General features: G+C 47.5%; 1 protein-coding gene across 7 annotated transcripts in view; it reads right to left on the bottom strand.

Annotated features, from left to right (window-relative positions):
• Msi2 (musashi RNA binding protein 2) overlaps positions 1-26,089 on the bottom strand; it is a 380,976-nt gene that overhangs the window by 236,579 nt on the left and 118,308 nt on the right. For all 7 annotated transcript variants that reach the window (XM_085829677.1, XM_085829678.1, XM_085829680.1 and 4 more), the window contains exon 6: positions 14,405-14,497. In XM_085829677.1, coding sequence (XP_085685803.1) covers positions 14,405-14,497 — 93 coding nt within the window. The remainder of the gene's footprint in view (positions 1-14,404; positions 14,498-26,089) is intronic.

Here is a 26,089-nt window from a genome sequence, read left to right as displayed (position 1 = left end):
CCCCATGGTTCTCTTCTGTGAACGAGACAGTTGCCAGTGCCCAACCCTGGGATGGAATTAAGCATGCAGTCTTGGAAGATCACTGCTGGTGGGGGTGAGGCATGAGCTCTCAGGGAGGAGACAAAATGGCAAGAGGGGAGATGGTTTTTAAAATTCCGGGCTTTTTAACAGGCTCAGGCAAGGTGATGGGAAGTTGCTGGTATTGGAGGTGCCGCCTTCACTGTTCTGTAGCCCGTGACAAAGTAACACATCTGAACAGACAATCACGACTTGGCTCTTTCTGAAGTGGACAACAAGCAGGGCTGCTGTATCCAAGGTGCATGAGGCAAGTCACATCTGGGCTCCCTCCTACCCTTTCGTCTCCACACTGGTCCTCCATAGGTCCAAAACAAAAGCTTACCATTGCTCTAGGAGGTGGCAGGGAGGCAGGGCACTGGAGTCACTACAAAATCGGTACCTTAGAAACTCACAAAAAAAAAAACAAAACAAAACAAAAAAAAACTTAACATTGACCTTTCCCCAGGTCAATGTTCAAGCTGGTGTCAGAGCCATGAAAATATAACCCACCCTTCCCAGGCTGCCCCAGGAAGGAGATGAGGCAACAGGATTGAAGGACAGGAAGCTTGAGGAGAGGGCCCCAAGCCTTCTCTGTACTGCAGTTCACTCTCTGGTGTTCCATTCCTGGACTGCGTGTCCCTCCAAGGCAAGGAAGCTTGCCTTATGCAGGGCTCTGAACACCAGCATGAGGCCTAACTCCTGAAACAGGTTGGCTGAGTGCACAGATGCAAGCTCAAGTAAAACCATCCCAGAGGCTCCTCCCCCTTCCTCTAGCCTTTACCATCATCCCCCCCCAGCCCCACCCCCACCGCCAGCACCCTGAGAGCTCTGGCAAGCTTCTCACCAGAAACATCCCCACTAAGGCAAAGGTCTCCCTCGGCAGCTGGGCTTAGCAGAAGTGGCTAAGAAGAATCCACAGAGCACCCCGAGAGGCATTTACAGCAGAAGCTTTCCAGGGGACTTGATGTGTAGTGATGTCTATCCAGACACATCCTTATCACGAAGGGATGCCATGGGGAGCCAGCCAGGGAAGGAAGCCCAGCTTCTCACCGAGTAGGTGGGATGAAATGATCTGGAATGGAGTTACAGCAGCAGCTTTCTGAGCCCGGGGGGGGGGGGGGGTGGCGGCTGCTTTAGGGTTTTCCGGTGCCTCTTCATTGAGGGGAAGAGGTCTTCCCCTTCGGGTACCCTGAGGTGTACAAAGCTGCCTTCAAAGAACATTTTCAAGGCACCCATCTCAGTTGCTCTGAGTTGATTTCTCCATACAAACAAACCAACAACACCCCACCTCCCACCCCCGCTGGAGACCAAGTGCCTTCAGTTCCCCATGTCTACCCAAAGCCTCAGCTGCCAGGCTATGTGAGCACCTGGGGTGGGGTGGGGCAGGGTATCACTGAGAAGATGGTGGCTTTCCATAGAAACTTGGCATTTATCATAGTGCAAAGCATTATCTTCTCAACAGAAGCTGACAATTTGTCCCGTTCCTCCCTCAAGAGAACCCAGCTCAACCACATTTCGCTTCCCCTGCATGCTGTTTCTCCTATTACAACATTTCTTTGCCTGGAAAGAAAATATTGTGACTTCTTGCCATATTCACTTCATTAGCATAAGAGGAGAAAAAGCCAGATCCTCCCTGGGCCTCTCCCCCCACCAACAGTAGCTCCAGCTGGGTTAAATCTAGCAAGATCTTAGAGGCTGCTCTAGGAGGTGGCAGGGAGGCAGGGAACCGGGAGTCTCTACAAAACTGGTACCTTAGAAACTCAAAAAAAAAAAAAATCATCCACTTGGCACATCTGTGCACATAAAGGCAGGGCATTTATCAGAGAAGGCAAACGCCATGGAAGTTGGGGTGGGGGTGGGTGGGGAGTAGCAGGGACAACAGAAACCTGGTATAATGTTGCTTGGCACAAAGCCTTGGGTTCCACCCCCAGCACCTCTCAAAAGCAAGTATGGTCCATGCCTGTAATCCCAGCACTCAGGAGGTGAAGACAGGTAAATCCAAAATACAAGGTCATTCTCAAGGACATATGAGGTTCAAGGCCATAGAGTACAACAAGAGACCTTTATAGGACTGGAGAAAACGGAGAAGACACATGGAGAAGTGGAGAAGGAAAGAGGAGCCCATCACTGGATGCCTAAGTACCAGACACTGACTGAACTCGACTCTAGTCTAGACCCTTTAAAAATGAACTCCTTAATTTAATGGGCATTTTGCCTGCATGTGTGTCTGTGCAGCGTGTGCACGCAGTGCCTGCAGAATCCAGAAGAAAGCATCAGACCCCCTGGAACCGGAGTCAGAGACAGCTGTGAGTGGCCACGTGTGGGTGCTGGGAGTCGAACCAGGGTCCTTTGGAAGAGCAGCCAGTGTTGCTCTTAACCACTGAGCTATCTCTCCAGCCTCAATTCTACTCACTCTTGCAAACCCTGTAGATGAAAGTATAGCCCTACTTAACAGACAGGAAATCCAGCTCAGGACAATTAAATCAATAGCTCAGGGTTGGGGTCATCTATGATCAAGCTTTGGTGGACCTGATCCTAAAGTCAATTCAGTGTCACCTAAAGAAAGCCACAGAGTCCTGCCTTGGTTGGCAGTGCTTCTTTACCCTTTCATGGGGTAAATGTCCCTCTGGAGCATCCTTCTTGCCCCAGCTGTATTTCCTAATGACAGAGATGTTCGTGTTTGGGGTAAAACTGTATCACTTCCACTCCCAAGCCTGGCTGATCACCATTCAGCCAGACTCAGGGAGAAGCCCCAAATAACACCTAGTACCCAACTCTGGAGGACGCATAAACCAACGAGCCTGGAAAAGTCAAGGCCTCTACTGTCTTCTGAGACTCTGAAAAGCATTGCCACTTGAAAGATATAGGCCTTTCCTTAGACCAAAGGCAGAAAGCAGGGGGAGAAGACTAAAGAGATACCAGGTTGAGCCTCCTTTCTCTGGGAAAGTCAGGACCTGCTCTGGAAGGGCCTTGCCAACCTGCTGACGCGACCCAGACATTACCCTAGTTCTACAAAGCTTGGCTTGCAGCTTGATACTGATCATTTATTTACTCTGGTCTACAATGGACCAGCAGGATCCTCAATGGAAAGTGCCCCAGCTAAGACCGAATATACTAGCTTAAAGCCCCATTTAAAGAAAAAAAAAATCCCAACCTCATCATATAGAACTCTCCTAATGACCACACAGCTCTACCCTCTAAGATACCGAGGCCTCGTCCACTCATTCCTTGACTATTTACTAAGCTCTGGGCTAGGAACTGCTGATCCTCCTCACAGTAAACTGCTTGAGCCCCCAGCTTGCTGAGGGATGTACAGACTCACAGAGGCAAAGAACCTACACTGGGCTTACAGCTAAATAATCCCAGATGCCCTCTTCATGGTCCCAGGATGGGCTTTCTCAGCTCCAGGTTTCTTTTCTTCCTGACACAATTGGAAATTATTTTTTATTATTTGCTGGCTAGCTTAGAGTTTGTCCTTCTCTGTCTGGACCCCATGCTAAATAATAGGCCACAAGGAAGCAGGGCTCTTCTTGTCTGTTTTCCTTATGAATGGGACAGTGTCTCCACACTCAGTGCCTGGCCCTCAGAGCATCCTTGAGATCCATGGAATGACCCTGGGGAACAAGAGAACAGAATACACAGCCACAGGCGCAAAGCGTTCTGGGCCTAATGAGGAAGAATGGCTGCTTTCCCGCAGTAAGCACGCCCACAACGTAGGCTTTGAAGATCTAAGGCCCTTTGTCTTTATAGGGCTTCCTCCCTCCCACTTTACACTGAGTTTATTAACATCTTCCCATCCCTTAATATTTGCTGTAAATTCAAGGAAAGCCAGAAAACTAAGCTTATGAGAATCATATGTGCAGGGAAAAGAAAGAAGACTTAGCAAGGATGTGAAAAGCTCTCCCATGGGGCAAAATAAATGCAATAAACACATTAGTGGATCAATATATTTAAATGTATTTTAATAAACATCAGCTAAGTATTCCTGGGACGATTTCCAGATGATATTCTTCCCCCCCTACAAAAGGCTCAATTATTCAAAAAAGTTACAAGAGTCCAACAGGATCCAACTATAAAAATTCCTCCTTGGCCCACGACAAATCCTGTGCTCTCCACGAAAGGCAGAGCCACCTGAAGGTCTCCTTCAAGAACTAGAAGCACAGAGGTGGCTGGACTGAACGCAGGCTATGCCACATCAAGACTTATAGGATGTCATCTGTGTGTCGTGAGCATCCGGGAGAACTTCTCAGTCTGTGTTTGTCTCCAGGTCTGGTGAAAGAACTAAAGAGTTAAGATCGCCCAAAGGACAGATGAAATTGTGTGTGTGTGTGTGTCTGTGAACACGCTCGTGCGTGCACACCCACATGCATGAGTAGGCTGGCAAGCCTACTGCTCTAAAAGACTAGGGAGGCAATTCTACAGACTGAGAGGACTTGGATCTCAAGGGTAAAAAGCAACTGCAATCCACGTTTCTAGTGTTTATTAAACACCAGCTTTATTTTTGTCAGGATGCTGGTAACTACAAATGCAGGTGCTCATTTAATCTCATGGCCATCTTATGTATAGTATGTATAAATGCTATACATGTGTATGCTATGGATGGTTATTATCTCTGTTTTGCAGATAAAGAGGCCAGGAAGAGTGAAATGACTTAGTAAGTGAGCTGAATTTGAATCATCCAAGTGTAGAGAGAAAAAAAAGCCTTTTATGAACGAGACAACATCCTAAGCCTGTGTGATGGTGAGCTACTACTTACTGCCTGTGGGACAACCAGGCCATCTCCTGGTTTCTATAAATAAAGTTTTATTAAGGCAAAGCCACAGACACTTATTTTCATATTGCCTTTGTCTCCTGTTTGGTAGGATGACAAATGGCCTTAAAGACCACACTGGGTACAAAACTAAAACTAATTATCTGGCACTTTATAGAATAACTTTATCAATCCCAGTATTTCATCTTCAAGGTCAGATATGGGAAAGGCAGACTCCTGTGACCAGAAATGGAGGTAAACATGGCCAGGAACTATTTTCAAGCAAACCAAAGACTATTTTTTAACAAGAACCACACAACTTGTGGCCTTCTATGCCATAATATTTACTCTATATAACAATATTTATTCTACATAACAAGTTTTCTGTTGTTCTGTTGCTTTTCAAGACAGGGTTTTTCTCTGTATAGCCTTGGTTGTCCTGGAACTTGGTCTGTAGACCAGGCTGGCCTTGAACTCACAGAGATCCGCCTGCTTCTGCTTCCTGAGTGCTGGGATGAAAGGCGTGTACTAGCACCACCTGGCCTATATGACAAATTTTACAAATAGTTATAAAGTAATGGTTAGCTGACCTAAGCTGTAGATCAGCGGCAGAGTGCTTGTCTAGCATGTCCAAGGTCCTGAGTTCAAACCCCAGCATGACACAGAATCAAGTGTGATGGTATATAGCCAAAAATGCCAGCATTTAGAAGTAGAGGCAGAAGGATCACAAGTTTGAGGTTCTTCGTGACAACACGGGGAGTTTGGGGCTAGCCTGGACTAAAGTTCTCATCTAAAGAGTTGTGTGAGAGGTATTTACTGGAAGACAGTCCAGATGGCTATCCTTCACCGTGAGTATCTCACATGAAGCCAAACCCCAGGACTTCTCACTAGAAGACTGGGGTGCGAAGCTTGGGCCTTCTGTCTGGCTGATCAGCTCTGAAGGGATCACTTACCCTCTCCCAATCTCTCCGCAGCAGTTTAAAACAGGAGCCAATCCTACGGCACTGGGACAACTGACAGGCAAGTAAGGGTTAGGGGCAGACATGACAGGAATTCCGGAATCTGAATGTAATGTCAGCTAAGACAGAGCGACTACACTGTTAATCATCCCCTCTTTTGTTTACTAATTTTTTAAAAAGAATGTTTTTGTAAAAGATAAAATATAAAAAAATAATAATAATAATTGTTCCAAGCCTTGGAAGGCCCGCAGCACATCCTCTCCCTGAGGCCTTCTGACGGTCCAGAAGAAAGCTGGAAACACAGTCAGGAAGCCTGCCTCTGAGCAGTCCACAGTCTCATTTATTTTTCCTTTAGTGAACAGCACCTTAAATTGTTTCTTTGAATGCTAACACGCCATAAGCAAGTCAGAAAATATTTACCTCTGCCTCCAATTATAAAAGGCCGTTAGCGACCTCGGCAACCAAAAATCTCTCATTATAAGTAATCCACTTGCAGAAATTGCATCTTCCACAGTAGACCACCTAAAACCACTTCCTGTAAACAAGGCTCTGCTGGGCTTTTAAATCTAATTAAATCCTCACTCTGCTCTCTAACTACAAGCGGCTCACTTTTCACTGAGCTAGGGCAGAATTTTTTCATTATTATTATTATTTCCAGTGGTCACAGAAATAATCCCCAAGCAGGAGCCAAACAGGTCGCTGCACTCCAAACCACCACTGCCTAGTCTTCCTGTCTTCCCCAGACCACTTTCTCATTGAACAATTTCCAGCCTGAGTTCATACAGGTCTTGTGCTAACTCTCCCCTACGGCTGCCGGAATAAATCGAGAAGGTACACTGTGAACAGGTGTGAAGGAGAATCCCAGGACACTGGGGGGGGGGGGGGGAGACACGGGGGGGGGGGGGGCAGACAGGGGGGGGGTAAGCTTCAGGCGGTGACTGCTCTGACTGTTCCTTTACTCCTAGTATCTGAGTTCCAATCCTAGGTAAACAGTTACAACTGGTCACTCTACCTTTGGCCAGCCCAAGTCCCTACAAGCAGGAATCTGTCTTGTTACAAACAGTATCAGGATGGCTGGCTCCCCGGCCCTGTGCTGCCTCCCACCCTTTCCTCTCTTCCATCTGTCTCCACCCACTCCAGCTGCAACAAGTAATAGCCAGCCCTCCACAACAACAGACCCTCCATCCAGGTTCCTCCATCTCAGAAGAAAACGCATCCCACAAAGAAGAGAGCGCTGTTGCCTAGGTGGCAGAGAGTATGCGACCTTTCAGATCTCTCTTTGCCATCAGCGATACACCAAAAAGACAACACAAACCGAGGGAGAAACAGAAGCGGCGGAGACATGCTCAAGCTCCTAGTTATTTTATGCAAAGTTTCCCTCGGTGTTCATTAATGCCTGCTTTCCCTCCACCGTTTAATCTCTGCTTCCATTTCATTCTTAGGGGACTGTGACTATTCTAATTCAGCATTTGGATGACTTCATTTCCGCTCAAGTACACCCAGGTCAACTTGGAGAGAAAAGAAAGAGGAGGAGAAGAAAAAATAATCAGCTCAAAGCTATTAAATATCAGCCGCGAGCCTCGTGATTGGCTTTAAAGGCAGCAGTGAGGTTAGCAACAGTCAGAAACGCAAGGCTCCTGCCTCTTCCTGCCTGTTAACGTTTTTTTCCTGGGTCTTTTCTGTACTGTGGCTTCGAATGTAAATAAAGCACCTATTGGCAGCCCACTTAAGGGACTAAGTCACAGATATGGGGAGTCTCAAAATGCAGAGCTGTAAAAACTTACAGGGCAGAAACTTGACAAACCGGGCCATTCTGCACAGGCTATTCCTACGAGGACAAAGGCAGGGGGAAAAAGGAGAAGAAAGGGGAAGAAAAAGAAAAGCATACATGACCCACGTAATGGGTGTCCTATTGATGGGGTGGGGGTGGGGCAGAATCTCCATATCAATGCTCACTCCACAGAACAATTGGGTTGGATGTCTATGCCAAGTCTAAATGAACTGTGCTTTCTCTCCTTGAAGAACCACCCCTTGCACCCACTGGCACAAGCCTGGGCCATGTTTTCTGGTGCTTTTTCAGTTCCCACTGAAAACCATCTTGGGAGAGAAAGCTTTCCTTTCTCATGCTAACAACTCCTTTGTAAGTGACCTCTTCAGAGGCCTCCAGGAGGACTCTGGGAAGGTGAGCCCCCTGGAAGTACTTCCAGTTCGTTCGCTCCCATCCTCACCACAGGCCTCATTAACTCCTTTGCTTCCAGGAGCTCCCTGGTCCTGCCTTCTTTCAAATGAACGAAAGCTGAACCCTGCAGGGCCACAGAGGAAAGCAGCAAAGGGCGAGGCCCTGGGCCTTTACCTCCTATGCAAATGAAAGTGGCATTTGATTAACATAATCTCAAAGTTTGCCCAGCTTGGAACCCAGAAGGCATGGGGATATTTTTCTATTTGTATATTTTAAAACACTGTTAACGGTACAATAATAATGTCTGATGCCTTTGCCTAACAGCTGGCTATATTTTGTACACTAAGAGGGAAATGGGACGCCTTCCTGGAAACCTTCTGTCTATTTTAGGAATTCTTGTTTGAAGCAAAAACATGAAGATTTAGGAGAAGTGAGGCTAGGGAGCTGAATCTATTTCTAACTCCACTGGCCAGAGCAGAAACAAGGTTGGGAGGCTGACGCGAGCAGGAAGACACAAGCACAGGGAGGATTTACAGCCAGCATAGCGACCTTGTTAACTGGTGGTGATGCTGTCTGCCACCTGGGCCTAATCGGAGAATGTGGGAAATGAGGCAGCACTTTGCTGTCCCCTGTCCTCTTCTCCATAAGATATGCTTCTGAAAGGAGGGATTAACAAACCAGACAGAGGACAGGAATGACGTGGGGACAACATTGGCTTTGCATCAGGCTATCTCAGGATCATGAACTGAGGGAATAAGTCTTCCTGGCCCCACTTACAAGTCTAAGGAACACTCCAGGCTCTGGAAGATGCCAAGCAGATGAACAAGGAGGCCCCCTCCCCTCCTGCCAGCCCACCTGCTCAAACCACTTCAGAGGATGAAGGCCCCGTGGGAGCAGAGACAGCCACAAAGGACACACACAGATTTTTGTTTTCCAGGCTACTTCTGAGAGAATCACACACTGTACAGAGCTGTTTATCTGTGCCACACATTTGGAAGTGATAAAAAAAAAAAAAAAATCTACCCCAGGATCACAGTCCACTTTCAGGAATATGGTAACTTGCCTCTTTATTTCTCACAAATCCCTTGCTTTTCCAATTTCAAAGGCTTTATGCCGGGGTTTTGTTTTGGTTTTTTTCCTTCTAGGTAAGACTCTCCTCACACTTTCTGAATCAAAAGGAATCCAAACAGAGGCCACAGCCACACCTCCATATACCTACTATAGCCTGGGGCTAAAAGGCAGGCACCAGGTTTTCACCTTCAAAATATGCACTCCCAGAGCCCCCACATCAGTGGAATAAAGGAGAGGATTCCTATGTGAAAAAGCCAGTTCATTCTGGTTTCCAACTGTTTTTCCTATGACGTTTTCAAACATCACTCACTCTTTGGAGCCTTAGCTAATTTTCTCAGCCCCTCACACAGCCCAGCTCCTGCAGAAGGTGCTAAGAGCACTACCCCCACCCCCTCACCCCCCACCCACGTTCTTCCCAGAGAGCTCCCTTCCCTGGAAGCCAAGAAGTTATAACTTCCCAGACCCTATCCTTCCTTGCTGTCTTTGCCCCTCACCATCACCACCACCAGCTGGCCCACGAAGGGGTTAAGGCCCTCATATCAAGCCACAGACTCAGGCCCAGGCCCAGAGGGGACATGGGAACCAGGGCAGCGGGTGATAAAAGGCTGGATTGTAGCAGCCCACTGGATTGGAAATGACTTGCCGGCCTAATGAAACAGAACGCTGGCAGTAAGACAGAATGAAAGGAGAGAGACAATGGACACCAAGACAAAGGGTGTAGAGTCGGTTCGGCTCAGCAAAATGAGCTCACTTTGTTGTTGGGAAAAGCCAAAGCCGATTAGGATAAACCAATGACTAAGCATACGTCTTCCAAAGTAATTACACAGCTCGCCCTGTGGAGTATAATTGGAAGCCTCCATGGCTCTCACCGGAGTACTGTGAAGTCAGCATCACCTAGGGAGCTGAGGGGAGCAGAGCTGGCCACTGGCGCTGCCCTGGCGCCTCGCCTCGGGAGCAGCTGAGAAATGGGAAACTTTCTTCTCCATCCAGCACAAGGCAGAGGGGTCAACTCTGCTTCCAGTCCTCTTTGATCAAATTTCTATCATGAATGTAAGTATGAGAATGGAACTTACGGAGGAGCCCAAAGGGGAGTGGGGAAAGGAGGAGGAGGAGGAGGGCTTCTGCAGCCCAGGGCACTTTGTTAAGAGATGGGCTCTTTGGAGTGGTTCTGCTCCAGCATATCAGAACATCAGTCATCTGCCAGCGTTTGAAATGGTCTATATACATCACTGCTGTTATGTATGAAATCACGAACACAGATAATATCCACCAAGAAACCAAGGCAGTTAAATAAATTACTGGAGATGAGCGGGTTTTGACAAATGAATAAGCCCTGTTCCCTGTGCATGAGAGTCGGCTGACTGCCCAAGGAGCAGACAGGGTTTTATCAAGAGCACAGAGAGCCTAGCTCGTGCCACGAGGGCCTATCCGGGCTCTACTCAGCCTGGCTGTGTGAGCTTGGACAACTTCGTTCCCACCACCCACATCCATCCTGGAGATGCCATGTGTCCAACTTGACATCTTTTAAAGTACATTTTAAAATGCATTTAAAAGCTCAGCACCAAACACATATTAACTGTAAATCAGAAACATCAACACACTGTAAAACCATCTTAAGATGAAGGTTTGAACGTCATGAGTTTGGATCATTCAGACCCTGCCTGGAACAGGAAGACTGAAAGTAACGTACTCAGTTTTTCTGGGCCTTACTCATAGGACGACAATTCCAGCTTATAAATAGTGCCCTTTTCCAAATAAAGAATGCAGTCTCCAATCAAGACGCACTATCCCTGCATCACGAATCCCAGAAATAAACTGTAATGTGGTGACAACTGTTTTGCTTACTACATACCACGCTTGCTACTGTGAGCAATGTATTCTTTGGTTAGTCTATAAATACCTCGGGTTATATTCTATCTACTTCTATTTAAACACTCTCTACAGGACTTTCTCCGCTTAAAGACCAGCCTTGGAAATAATTCCGTTCAGGGGTCAATGAGACACACAGGCCAAATCTGGCTCTTTGTTTGTTTTTATAAAGTTTTATTGGAACACAAGCACAGCCATCTGTTTATATATGGGCTGCAGTTGTTTTCACCCTACAATAGCAGAAGCTACAATAGAGACCATATGGGTTATAAAGCAATCTACCAGCCTTCACAAATCCGTCAACAGGTTCCCCAGAAGGGAAACTGAGGCTAGAGCCAAAGTCTGTCACTATATTGCTAGAGGCCATCCTGTGGTCAGGCTCATCCCAGAGACTTTGGAATACTGCCTACCTGGCCATTCTCCATGGAAGGCACTAGAAACAGCCACCGAGTGGGGAGTGACAGCAATCTAAGTCTGCTGAGTCCTGTGCTAGAGGCTTCATTCCATGATCACATTTTGATAGAAACAAGCCTCAGCATTTCTAACTTGGGGGGAGGTGTGTTAAATCTTCTTCGAGGAAAGTGGGGAAAAAACAAAAAGGGTAGCGAAGCCTCCAGTCTGAGTTATTTAAAGCTGTGTGTCCTGTGTACCCAAACCATTCACAGCAATGACATAGTTAAGCGACCCCTTAGTTCAGCCCCTTGATAGCGGCCATGCCCCTGAAACAAAAAGCTGGAGCAGCTGTCACCTCAGGCAAGGTGGAAAAGGGAAAGGGCCAGTAAAAGATGGTGACAGAGACCCAAAGTTTGGCACACTCTGCACAGGGGCCATAGCGAGATGGGGGAAGTCCAGACACAGCAGCAGAGTGGGCCATTCTGGCTCAAACTTAAATCTCTGTGGTCTCTACTATCCTCCCAGCCCAGGGGGCTACCCCAACACCAACCTGGGGCACTGTTGTGTGCATACTGGACACACCATGCCTTCTTCTCCTGCCAGCACTAAAACCCCAACTTATGCGGAAACACAGGGATGCCAGCAAAAAGTTAAACAAGTAAATGGCTCAACCTGGCATTTGACAGTTAGTACTCATTAGGGAATAAACTTACACTAATTTGCCATTGGCTTCCAGACGTCCCCACATGACCTCATGCGTGCATGCTGTAAGATGCTCTATGTATTAATATCCACCTTCACAGCCCACCCCTGCCCCTGCACACCAGAATATACTCTAACAAAAGATACAGTCAGTTTGTCCATCTGCCCATTCCCGTGGCTGGTTTTACTCACAGCCCCTGAGGCCTACCAAGCCACTCTCCCTACTGCAATCATTCTGGATTCAAATGAACAATACCAGAATCCTGAGAGGCAGTGAACCCTGCCCAGGGTGCCATAGTCATAACACACCAGACTCCAGCAAATGACAAATAAGCTCTTTGGAACACAAGCGCAGATAGCGTTCAAGCATATGCACGAAATGAGCTGCTAGCTCGTGAACAGAGAGTGTTACCGGGTTTTGATACATCCAAAAGCCTCCTTAGTCCTTTAATAAAACACTCTGTAAGTTTATGCATCCTGTCAGGATCCCCAAATATTACTGCACAATTAACTGGGCAGCATCCGAGCCAGCAAGTGCCATGTTAAGGAAGATGGTCTATGACTGCTGCGGAGACAAAGGGACAACTATCCTCGAGATGGCATTGGAAGCTGCCACGGGCACGGCAAAAGCCTACAGAGCATCCCCCTGCTGCTGAGAATCAAGCAAGCAAGTAAGCAAGGTTGAGATGTGCAGATGTGCTGTCTGCAGCAAGTATAAGCCTGTCTAGAATACACTAACAACTCATCTAGGCAGCGGCAACCTCCCTGACATCTGCAAATGGGCCCATGAGATTCCAAGGCAGGTTATGGCTAGAAAAAGAAATCCCACTTCGTGTTTGCAAACACTACCCCTGGACTCTATTTGAAGGCAGGAAGATATGAGAGAGGGCCCACCCTCCAGAGTAAAGTGCAAGAAGGACTGGTCTCATTTAATTACTTCCAATCCCTCTCCCTAGGCGATGGGGGGAGGGGGGGAGTGATGGTTACCTCCCCCTAGTGCCATAAATCGCTCTCAGAAAAAGCAGCCCTGTAACTCTGGTGGTCAGTGGGCATCAGTACACCTAGCTTTCCCTGTGAGCCACCCAGAATGAATAAGCCCCCCAGATGGGAAGGAAGGCCAGGAGGACTGTGGGAAAGGCTGCTTTCAAAACCTTTCTGGGTGGGCAACTCCATGCCCACATCAAAAGCATAGCTGAACTGGAAGAGTCTGGTTTCTCCTTGTTGCATGGTCTCCCATCCATGTAGAAATTGATGAATACAAGAGAGAGGGGAGCGGGGGAGATCTTCAATTCAAAGCTAAATAAAGGCCATGGCCCTCGTCTCAGGCACTGGCTCATGAAGAGACACAAACAGTGATTAAGTCATGGCTGTCCACTGCCCTGGGCAAGCAAACAAAACACAGAACCTTCAGGCCAACTAGTGGGTGGCAGTGCCCTTGTCCTGGCCGATGGCAAGCAGGACGGCCATCGTGGGAGTAAAGGAATAAAAGCTCAGAGCGGGCACCGTGCCTTCCCAGGGTACCACAGAGCTCTGCTATGTCAGCCTTTCAACAGGGAAGACACAGACCTCTGATGGAAGGAGCCGATCCCATGCGTGGGCTCCCATGACAACACCCACAATTACTCAAAGGAAGCAGGAAGTGGAGAGCCAGCTCAGCCACTCACCTGCCAACCTCCTTTAGATCTATGACTTCTGTGGGAGCTAGAGAAAGGAGATCACACAAAGGCCAACACAGGGCAGCATGACATCTGAAGAGATTGCTCCTGCCTCTCTTTCACCAACTAGAAAGCAGCTGACAAAACCGCCGCCCACTGATGCTCATCTTCGTGGCTGACTGCACCCCGCACCTTCTCACCCTCCGTTTCCTGACCGAGGACTCCCATCCCAGGCCTGACAGTAGACCTGGGACATCAGTTTGCTACTGTCTCCTCCGCACTCAGGTCAGAAGGATGATGCATACAGCCAACATCTTACCCAAGTCTCCTTGGGCACTTAACAGGGGACTGTTCCACTGCCAAGGGGCCCCAGAGATCTTCATGTTTGAATGTCATTTTCCAGAAAGACAAGAAGGGAGGAATCCCAGCATGGACCCATAGGCCATTACCTCTCACAGCTTCTGTGGGCGTCTGTGTCCTGTGAGTCACAGCCCCACATCCTTCCCCAGTCCTGGCCCCATGTGGCTGGCGAATGACAGCAAAACAGTACTGAAAGGCCACTCTGTGTGCTCCTGCAGGCACATAAGGCACCATGCCAACCACAAGCCAGACTCTTCCACTTTGGCTCCTGGAGTTCCAGATAAATACTGATGGGGAGGTTCAAGACTCGGTTCTAGAGGCTGCAGCTATAGCAGAGTCCTAGGCAACCACATCCCAGGATCCACCTAAACCGGTGGATGGGTACTGTCCAGCCATGCTCATCACTTACCTTGCCAAACTGCTCGAAATACTGCTTTACATCTTCCACTACTGTGTTCGCAGACAATCCTCCTACGAAGATTTTCTTTGTTCTTGTGACCATCTGTAAAGGATGACAAGAGGGAGGGGGTGGGTTAACCGAGTTATCAGAAGCAGGGCTTCAACTAGGCTTCAACACGACTTGCTGTAGAGTCTCCCAGGAAGGCAGTCTACAACCTGTGCTAGCCTCTTGGACCAGACCATTAGATAGTTAAGGATGCTGAAGTCAGCCAATTTGCATATCTTAAGCATTTAGCCAGCCAGATCCTACTGGAACTTCTTGACGGTACAGGGGCCCCTAGGACCTCTGTGGCCACAAAACATGGCTTCATTAGCATATAAAGAAAAATCCCAAAGTAAACTATTTTAAAATCAAACAAAAAAACACAGCTAGATGCAAAAACACAAAGTGGCCAAAACCTTGTCAATTAAGATCACATGCCCACAAAGATGTGGGCAACAGAAATTGCTCTTGATGGAGTTTTGTTTTTTTTTTTTTTTGTTTTTTTTTTTCCTTTTGTTTTTTAAAAAAAGTTGGATGGGCAGGAAAGGGGGTGGGGTTGGCAAGAGTTGTGGGCGGGGTATGCACATGATCAAAGCATGTTGCATGGGTTTCTCAAAGAACTCATAAACTGGTTTTTAATTGAATACATGAGGACTATGGGTAGCTCTTGCTTCAAATGTTCAAGGTCCTGGCTCAATCCCCAGTACTTAAAAAAAAAATTGCATACACAGTCAAATGAGGTGTGGACTTTCTCTGCTCAGCAGCTCTCATGCTGGTCTATGCCTGTAGCTAAGACAGAAGCTGACCCTGCACTTAGGGACCACCCTGCAAGCTTTGCCCTCTGCACTGCCTGCAGTTCACCTCGATCAACCCTATGGCTGCCCCAGGAAACCCCAGGTTTCCACACCTTTATTCTCACAGGTCTTTCTCCCTGGAATGCCTCTCCACTCCCAGATCTTCCCATGGCAAGTTGCAACAATCGTCCAAGTTTCCATGACCTACTTCTAACTCCAAAATATCCACCTGCTGTCCCAGCTAACCTGATATTAGTCTCACCTCCTCTGAAGTACCCGACATAGCTCATACACACACTAGGCCATGATCCACACTAAACCGCTTTCTCCTTTGAATGTTCAGGCAGGACCTCAACAAAACCGATGGGGCTGGGCAAACAGACGCTAACACTGAAATCCAATGAGAGCAAATATGGCCCACATCCTAGACTCCTATCAGCTCCAAAGGAAAGGAAGAAGGAAGCCACATCATATAAACTACTTAGGGCAAAGACCAAAAGTCCTGTAAGAGGAATAGACAATCAAGGAGAAGACTTGAGTTTGGAACATGTGTTTTAAAACTAAAGGGCAGATATGGTGGTATACAACTCTGAGCATGGCACTCAGGAGACTGGAGGAGGACAGAATAGAATGGCACAGCAAGATCCTGTCTCAAAAAAGTAAATAAAATAATTGAAAAAAAAAAAAAAAGAACTAACAAAAAGTAGGAAAATGCCGGGCGTGGTGGCGCACGCCTTTAATCCCAGCACTCGGGAGGCAGAGGCAGGCGGATTTCTGAGTTCGAGGCCAGCCTGGTCTACAAAGTGAGTGCCAGGACAGCCAGGGCTACACAGAGAAACCCTGTCTCGAAAAAACCAAAAAAAAAAAAAAAAAAGTAGGAAAATCTAGTGGGCACCAAGTATCACTAGTTTGACTGAAAATAGTAAAAAAAAAAAGGAGCTGGGCATGGTGGCGCACGCCTTTAATCCCAGCACTCTGGAGGCAGAGGCAGGCGGATTCTGAGTTCGAGGCCAGCCTGGTCTACAAAGTGAGTTCCAAGACAGCCAGGGTGTGTGTGTGTGTGTGTGTGTGTGTGTGTGTATAAAAAAGTGGTCTATGCTATTATAGCTGAATGCAGGATACAGGACAGGTGCCACACCTTCCTGAATAGCTGTCACGTCTCCACCAGGTCTCTTAAAATATTCAATGAATGAATGAATGAACCGAATCATCCACAACAAATCACCTGGGGTCACACCGTACAAGTGGGCCATACTGCTGACATGCTGGAACAGAAAAGACACTAGAAATCCAGCTTTGGTGTCTCACTGCACTTGTGACTTCAGGTGGGACTCCCTCTCTCCTCCACTCGACAAGGTGGCCCACATAGTCCCATCTGCCACCCAACCCTCCTGAGTCCAAGAATGGTTTGCCCAAGTCAGAAAGAGGCGTCCAGATTCAGGAAGCTCAGGCTTTTAACTGGAAGCTGCCGGTGGGCACGTAAGCCACATGGCCAATGGCTGGCCCCAAACTAGAGCACGTATCGTGCTTTCTGTATGGTTTCAAGTGGACACTGTCCTAATGGCCACGTCCTGCCAGCTGCTTCCTCCTGCTGCATGGGGACACTACTCATCTAAAACTGTGTGGTTTACTGGGTTTCTCTTCTCCAGCAACTAAAGATGAGAGGATGTCACATGTGAGAACATACTAGAAAAGATCCTGCCAGCATCTGCATGCAGGGCTCTCTTGATAAGCTAGTTGGCTGTGACCTCTTCTTGCTCCTGCATTCATCTCCTGTCTCTCCCGTCCCTATGCTCTTCCTGATACACCAAGCTCTCCTCGAGAGTCAAACTCTATCAATGCTCTGCAATTGTTAATCTTGACTGTGAATTAGACTGAGAAAGCTTAAAAAAAATCAGTAAAGCACGCCACTGAGTGTGTCTTTGAGATCATTTCTAGTGCCCGCCAACCCACTGACAGGTACTAAGCAGCAACTAAAGGGGAAAAAACTGCCTTGGATATAGGCAGCACCGTGCCAAAGGCCAGGGGCCCAATGAAAAGGCAGGAAAAGGAAAAAGGTGATCCAGGCACATGTGTTTCTTCTCATGCTCATTCACACTCCCTACAGTGTTTGTGGGTCGCCATGCTATAAGCTGGTCTCTCCACTTAACTCAACAGAAACCTCAAGCCAATAGGAAATTCCTGCCCCCTCAAGTTGCATTCAGCGATAACAATGAGCAGAGCTGACTACTATGGGCCCTCTTCGGATTTCAATCCCTTCCTATACTTACTAATGGTCAAATTCTACTAACCTAACTCCCCTAATGTATTCACTCAACAGACCCATTAAGTGCTGGGCACGGGTGCATACATGCTAAGAGAACGTGGAATCCAATCCACTATAAAATAGAAATATAATAATTAGCTTAGCACACAAGCTCCCATGAGGCCCGAGTTAAATACCATATGCCAAAGAGTCTAGCAGGGCACGCTGAAGATGACAGCTAGACGGTCACTGTAACTGAACCGAGAGTCACTTAGTAAATCCATCCTTTATACTTAAAAATAAATGTACAGCAGAAAAACACGCTATACAAATAGCTTCTTTTTTTTTTAATTTATTTATTTTATTTATATGAGAACACTGTTGCTTTAGTCAGGCACACCAGAAGAGGGCATTGGATCCCTTGACAGATGGTTGTGAGCCACCATGTGGTTGCTGGGAATTGAACTCAGGTCCTCTGGAAGAGCAGTCAGTACTCTTAACCACTGAGCCATCTTTCCAGCCCACAAATAGCTTCTTTTTTTTTTTAAAGATTTATTTATTTATTATATATATGTAAATATACTATAGCTGTCTTCAGACACCACAGAAGAAGCATCAGATCTCATTACGGATGGTTGTGAGCCACCATGTGGTTGCTGGGATTTGAACTCAGGACCTTCAGAAGAGCAGTCAGTGTTCTTAACTGCTGAATCATCTCTCCAGCCCCCACAAATAGCTTCTTTTAAAGAGTCAATCCTACCATCCTATCCTAAACCTCAGTAACTGCAAAAGCACTTTTTAGCATCTCCATGGAATATCTGATAATCCTATGGTTTAACTTTGGGTTCCTCTCTCCCCCCACCCCCTTGCTCTTTCCTTTCCTTTTTCCTTTCCTCTTTCCTTTCCTTTCCTCTTTCCTTTCCTTTCCCCTTTCCCTTCCTTCCCCCTTTCCCTTCCTTTCCCCTTTCCCTTCCCTTCCCCTTTCCCTCTCCTTTCCCTTTCCCTCCCCTCCCCTCCCCTCCCTTCCCTTTCCTCTTCTTCCTGTAAACTCCAACCAAGTAATTAGGTATTAACCGAGTAATTAGGTATCAGTAAAGAAACGTTAAGATAACTTCAAACATATCCATCCCACTGGAAGCCTCAAAGCACCTCTTCTGGGACTTTCCATGGAAGAAACCCCGTGGCCTCCTCACTGCTTAGAGAAAGGCGACACAGAACTGAGGCCCTACCTAGATTCCAAACATTCTTGGAAACCCAGAGAAGAAAAATCGACCACCCTGTCTTCATCCAAACTACTGGAGAGCTGAGCAACCAGTTAAATGAAAAGATCTCTTCATAGCCCTTCCACTGTTGCCTGGCAGCTGTGAGCATGCCAAGACAGAGCCCGAAACACAGAGACAGGCAGCCAGCTATAAATCTTACCCAGTCTCCCCCAAAAGCCTTTAAAACCCTTCCCTTTTTGAAAGGATGAGAAAATCCAGGCCCCGGACAGTGCAGCAAAACATCTGAGTTACTAAAACATCCTCTGTAGGATCCGGCCTAGATAAGCAAGGCTCGCTCTCTCTCTCTCTCTCTCTCTCTCTCTCTCTCTCTCTCTCTCTCTCTCTCTCTCTCCCTCCACTCTCCCTCCAGCAAACACTAAAAAAGAAACTAGTTTCATTAGAGACTTCTAGACATGAAAAGGCCAGAGGGGAAATGTGCTTCAGGAGAGGGAAGAAGCCAGGGGACACTGGCCTGTACATGGTGACCTCTCCCACCAGTGCCTTTGCAGCAGGCAGGTGGACAATGAGGTGATCTGCTCCCAGAATCTTCACACCATTACCACCAAATGGACTGTAGATTGGCTCTGTGATTTGCATTCTGGGGAGGGACGAGGGAGACAGAGGACCTGCAATCATAGTCTGTCTCTCTCTCCCCCCCACACCCCCATTTCCATGGCTACTGAGGAGGGCAGGGAGCAGAGAGGGCTGGGATGTTGGGCTCAGGTTCCACGAAGAATTAAACAGAAGTCTTCACATTCCACATAAGCACGGTGCAATGTCTGTGTGTAGGTTTGCATTACCCGTGTGTGCTCATGTGTAACAAAGCATGCTGGTGTATGCTTAGGGTAGGTCTAGTCTATCCTTGGGTCTGGGCTTCTAGTTCTCCAAAACTATCCAGTAGCCTGTTGCACTTTAACTTTCTTCTGACCTTGGAAAGGTGAACAGAAACGCACTGGTATGCATTCATCTCGGCTCTATGCTCATCTGAGGAATGAGAAATCCTTTCCACCAGTGACTGAGCCACCTGTGTCACTTCCCTGAAGCCTGGACATCAGCAGTCTCCACACATGGGGCCTCAAATACTGGTGACTACACAGCAAGATGACCATGGGCTGCAGTTGGCTCCCACAGTGCACTGAGATGAAAAAGTCACTGAGAACTCAAGGCCCCAAATCTCCAGGTAGTCAATCTTAGACTTCCTTCAGTTGGGGGTTTTGGTGGAGAACTGCAAGGAACTTTTATGTTGAAGTGCTTCACACTGTGGGGGACCCTAGGGACCTATTCAAGAGCCCTGTACCCCCCAGGATGACAAGGAATACAAGGTTTAGGGTGTCCGGGAACGTGTGTGTGTGTGTGTGTGTGTGTGTGTGTGTGTGTGTGTGTGAGAGAGAGAGAGAGAGAGAGAGAGAGAGAGAGAGAGAGAGAGAGAGAGTGTGCTTGTGTGCACACAGGAACGCAGGACATGGTCAGGCTCTCAAAGCCCTGCTGTGAAGTTTTGCATCTAGACCCGTAATTTAACTAAACACCAAAGCTCTCCACACACCCCTTGGCGCTACAAAAGCCCCAGCATGCATGCCAGTCCTGAAAATTGCTGTTTACACGTGGCCTGAGCCAGCTGCTAACTACAGCTGCACAGACACCCCACCTTCCTGCCTTTAGCTAGAGAGCTGGTGTGTGCTGGGCTGGAGTGAATTTTGGTTTTGATTTTGGTAAGTTTTTAAAACTCCTCTTTTAAAACAATGTGCTTCCATCTGAAATGATCACTCAGAGTAAGGGCCCACTTGTGGGTCTTATTCTGTAGTCCAGGCTTGAACTTGTAGCATTTCTCCTGCCTCAGTGCCTGTGGGGACCACAGGCATCAGTCATCATGCATGGTTACTGCAAAGGGAGAGAATTCCAATAGGGTGTTATGTGTGCAATGGGAGGTTAGGGGAAAGAACACTTAAGAACACACAAAGGGGGAAGTTAGCTCTAATACTATTGGCCCAAAGATACTAGTGATCACCAAAGCTAAAAGTCCAAATATGTCTTTTTTAAGATTTATTTATTAATTATATGTAAGTACACTGTAGCTGTCTTCAGACACACCAGAAGAGGGCGTCAGATCTCATTTCAGGTGGTTGTGAGCCACCATGTGGTTGCTGGGATTTGAACTCTGGACCTTCGGAAGAGCAGTCGGGTGCTCTTACCCATTGAGCCATCTCACCAGCCCCCAAATATGTCTTAAACCAAGCACACGAGAAGGCAGAAAGTGGGTCTCTCAGCAGATTCAGGCCGAGAATTCAAATCAACTCTCTTGCTATTATATGTTTGTTCTGGAAAAGAGCTCCAAGTCCCCTAGGTAGAAAATATGAACTATTTGCACCTCCAAAAGCCTAGGCTGCTCTTCCCCCCCCCCCCCCCGTGTCCTCTCACCCTGGGGAACTCTATGATAGAGAAAGCTCAGGATGGTTTGAATGCTAGCACGCTATGGGATCCAGTTCCTCATCCCCATCACGTGCATAGAAAAATCAAGCCCCAGCAAAAAGAATCATCTTCAACTCAAAGGCAAGGTGTGCACTATGGAGGACTCCTTCAAAAGGAGACTCCCATCCATTAGCCCAAGTGATAAAGGAGAATGTAGTGCTTACTGAGTCCAAAGTCAAGGATGGAATACTCCACCGAGAGTCCATGGCAGAGCTCCCTCTGCATTTGAGAATTTGACTCAGGCTTTATACTAACAACACATGAGCGGAGGACATGGGACAATTCCAACACCACCACCCAGGCCTCCAGGCCCATTCCCCAAGGTGTTCCTCCAAAGGACACCCATACCCCATTCCAATTTTGTTGGGGTATGGGTGGGCGGTGGTGGTTTAAGACAATGTCTTACTATGTAACCTTGGCTGGCCTGGAACTCACTTATGTAGATCTGGCTGACTCTAGAGATCTATCTGCCTCTGCCTCATGTGTGCTGGGATTAGAGGTACCCATCACAACCATCCCCAGCTCCCTGGAGTTTTTCCACCTTTCATTATGTTCACCACACCAAAATATTACTTGTCATGGCCACCACCATCAATATTTCTAGGGTCTGGGCAGAAAACAAGACTGGTGGTCAAAACGGGTCCCTCCAAAATTCACGTCTACCCAGGGCCTCAGAGCTTGACTTTACTTAGAAAGAAGGTATCTCCAATTGTCACCATAAAGCTCCTGCTGTGCTAGAATCTTGGACATGAGTGGGTTTTCTCAGGGCAGTGACTGCTACCCTTAATATGAAGGAGAAACGGGAAACATGTAGCTGTGTGAGGAAGGGGAAGAGTCATGCCAGCGGGTACCAGAAGCCTGGAGAGACGCCGCTGGGATGCCACCCAAAGATCAGACTTCTTTTTTTTATGATTTTTTTATTTTTATTTAATATGTATTGGTGTTTTGCCTGCATGTATGTCTGGGTGAGGTTGCCAGGTTCTCCTGGAGCTAGAATTACAAACAGGTGTGAGCTGCCACGTGGATGCTGGGATTTGAACTTGGGTCCTCTGGTATAACAGCCAACGCCCTGAACGGATGAGCTATTTTTCCAGCACCAAAGATCAAACTTCTATACTGTGAGAGAATGCATGTCTGTTGTTTAAACTACTTATATAAAGTCTGTTTACACACACACACACACACACACACACCTGTATGCCCTATAACAAAGGTCTACTCAGGAAAGGTCTGGGGTACTCCTTCCTCATCCTCATATTTTCTAGGTAATAACAGACCCAGAATCTGCCTGGACACTTTCCACCCATACTCCCATTTGTATGACCATCTAAAGGAAAGCAGGGTGCCATCTCCAAAGGAAAACAGGGTAAACACAGACAGCATCTATCAAAGGTACCTGATGGCAGGGTGGTGCAGGGAGAGCAGAACCAAGGACGATAAGGCTCTGAGTAGGGAGGTCAGTTCCTGGAGAAGGCACTTGAGAAAGAAGGGCCAGTGTCTGTAACTGGGAAGACTGCTACCACACATGAGAAAGGTTCTTGTGCTCAAAGGAAAGCCTTTTGGGGTTGGAGGGTGGGGGTGGGTCCCTTTCCAAGCACAGAGCTCTCTGTGGGCCTGGTCTGGTCTCTGCCCTTCCCACAAGGTACCTTAGAAGGGCCTCATGCCGTTCAACAACAGGTCTCAGCCTCTCTTCCCAGCTAAGGATAGTGGGCACCCAGTGCCAATGTGGAGTCAGAGCCCCTCCCCCTCCGTTCACAGAAGTCTCTAGCCCGTCATTTGTGATGCTGACTTATTTTTTCCGCCTGAGGGTACCATAAGAAACAAGTCTGACTCTTGGCCCTTCTAATTTTAAAACTTAAGATGCAAAAATGACAAGGTAGTTTCTGCTGATTCTGCTGTCTTTCAGAACAGGATAGCTAACCTTCCCAGTAACTCCAATCTTAGGTCCATACTCAAGAGTCTAGGGCACCCTTCCAGCCAAAATCTTTCACACACATATTGGTGGAGGCCCCAAAGCAAAGGCCCAAATGTTGGCCAATGCACGAGTGAACAAAAGGACAGCATGGCATTTGGCAGGAAGAAGAACAGAACAGAGACTGGGGAGGCCCACAAGAGCCCTGAATCCTCATACTAAGTAAACAACAGTCGTTGTCACAGACCACATATGTGAGACTACATGCATGAGCATCTGTAACGGGGAACTTGAGAGGGACATAAGGCAGACTGGGGGGAGGGAAGTCAGAAAAGCCAGTGGTGGCAAAAAAAGAGTTCAGGATTTCACTCTGAAAATTCTGTGAAGTTGACTGTGGAGGTAGGTGGTGGGTAGGCACATTTTTCTGTGAATATACTTTAAACTGCTGAATTGTTAACAGGTTAGAATTAACCCAAGCACCCAAGGAAGTGCTCTGCATGCTCCCCAACCACCCAAGGGAGTGCTCTCTCTGTGCTCCCTTCTGTTTTGTCCTCATTTAGTTCCACGTGCCTCAAGTCACACCCACAGTTCCGCACCCAGAGGGGAAAGTCTAAGTAACAATATTTTATGTTGCCTATTTCAGAAGTTAATTTAACTTCAGGGGGAACTAATTACAAAACAACCACCAATGTTTCTGGGCTCTCTCTCCCTTCCTGTCTAGAAAGACCTGCCAGAAAGCGCTAGGGTTCAAGCTACAGTTTGGCATTCTGTCTAAATAGCTTTAAAATTAGAAGGGGGGAAAATAGCCTTCATCTATATGGGGTTAGGATATAATTTACACACAATTATACAACACAGTCAGGTTACAACATTACCTCTGATTAAAACAACAGTAGCTCAGTAACAAGAGGGAGCGATCTCATAACGCAGTGACCAGGATGCTTTCCTGGGCTTTCGCCACCCCACCCTCACTCCCAGAAACCCTCTGCAAGGCTCCCTCCCAGACTCATTTTAAAAAATACTACTTCCTCTTACCCCCGGGGGAAAGCGGCAGCTGCAGGGGTGACCTGTCCACAGATCATATCAGAGAGTAATATCCTAGACAGTGGCATTGAATCAGACTGGGCTGCGGGCCGTAACAGAAAAGGCAGGGAGATGAGTATTGCTTTGGAGAAGCACAGGAAATTAAGGAGCGTGATCCACACATCAACCGATGCTGAGCGAGGAGGCTGGCTGCTCCTCATCCCTACCACAGGCATCCAAGCTGCTTAGTACCCACAGACAGCTGCTCCATCCTTGGGAACTCCCCCACCCCCACCCCCATACTCCCAATACTGTTCCATGAGTCGGACTCACTGGGATGAAGGCACCTGAACTTCCTCCTGTGTTCCAACAATGACCAATACATTTCTGTAATTAAAACCCATCGTCTTTGGAACTGTGCCTTTAGACTACATCAGACAGGAGCTACAGCCTTTACTGTGGTGAACCAGTGAGGAAACTTCGAAGAGGCCCCTCCAGAGAGCCCCAGCCAGGCAGCCAAAGACAGTTCTTCATAAGCCACTGGGAAGAGTGGGAGAAAAGAAGCCAGACAAGACAAGACAGCAGACTGCTATAAACCCCTCCTAGGGCCTGTGCTCATGGATCCCTCTGTGTCCATCCAAAGAGAAATCCTTCTAAATATGTCCAGCGTGGTAGCATAGACCTAGAGTGATCTTGCAACCGTAAGAACAAGTTTAAGCTATCATAGGTCAGTCTACCCATGCCTGCCTTTCTAGCACACCTCTGTATAGTATATAACAAGAATGAATGAAGTTCCCTAATAACTCTGAACTCCACTTTCCCTTCTATCAAATGGGTGTAAGACCCGAGCCTAGATAATATAAGTGGAGACCACCTGCTATTGTGAAATTACAACTGAGCATACACACACATGGGGGAGGGGCAGAGAAAAATTAATTGATGATTAACTGCCCTTTTTTTTTGCTTCCTCTAACAATAAAGTTAAGAGAAACCCACCTTCTGACTGAGCCTGCATATATAAACAGCCTCCCCGAGATCTAGCTTCCCCCATCGCCTCTTTGCTCTGGTCTCTCAGTGTCTATCTTGGTGTTCAAACTGGATAATGTCGGAAGCTCTCCTTGATGAAATCTGGACCATACACAGGTATCGGGATGCACTAATAACATCGTAAGCTCAGAGAATCCCTTTCTCTCTCCCAAACACTATGTAGACACCACCAGGGTGGTAGATGGTTTCCCACATGGAAATTACGTTTCAAACCGCCTCACAATCAAAAGCGCATGCCTGCTCTTTGGCCCAGCTCTGTGGTGGGTCTCCTTGTCCTCCACAGCGACCTTCAGGAAACACCAACGATGGGCTGAGAAGCTGTGCCGGAAAAACTCACATCACTCCCACTGCAAGAATTACAGACTCTCAGATACACAACTACAACAAGCCTTGCTTCAGTAGATGCCACTGGGCCTGGGAAAGACAGCCCAAGTGAGGAATTCCAGACCCTCCCCTCTGGTAATCTGGGAGTCATCTGTAAGAACAACAACCTGGCCTGCTCCTCTGGAGACAGAATAAAAACTTTGCTGCTTGGCAGGTTCTAAAACCCCTGCACCCCATCCCCCAAGCCCTCCAGTTGATTTCATGAAAAGAACAAATGGCGGCCTTAACCCTTAGCCCTGATTACCGTCATTACCATATTTTAGGTGTACGTGGCAATCAGCTCCTGATGAGCCCTGCTTTACCTAATCCATTGCACTGAAAGAGCTGTGCATTGGTGATCCTGTCCTGCAGATGCTCGGCCCTGACTGCCACCTTAGTTCCAGCGGGCCATGCCCAACCCCACCCTCAACAGTTCTTTACACATTCCCAAAAGGCTAGAATGTGCAGCCAGGTTTTGGCAAAAGGCTACTGCGGGTAACCTCGGGGAAGAAAAGGGAAGTGGGATAGACAATGACGGAC

This window comes from Mus caroli, unplaced genomic scaffold (assembly GCF_978045245.1).
Source record: "Mus caroli unplaced genomic scaffold, Mus_caroli_1 scaffold_13, whole genome shotgun sequence".
NCBI classification, from domain to species: Eukaryota; Metazoa; Chordata; class Mammalia; order Rodentia; family Muridae; genus Mus; species Mus caroli.
This window is presented reverse-complemented; position numbering and strand designations above follow the sequence as displayed.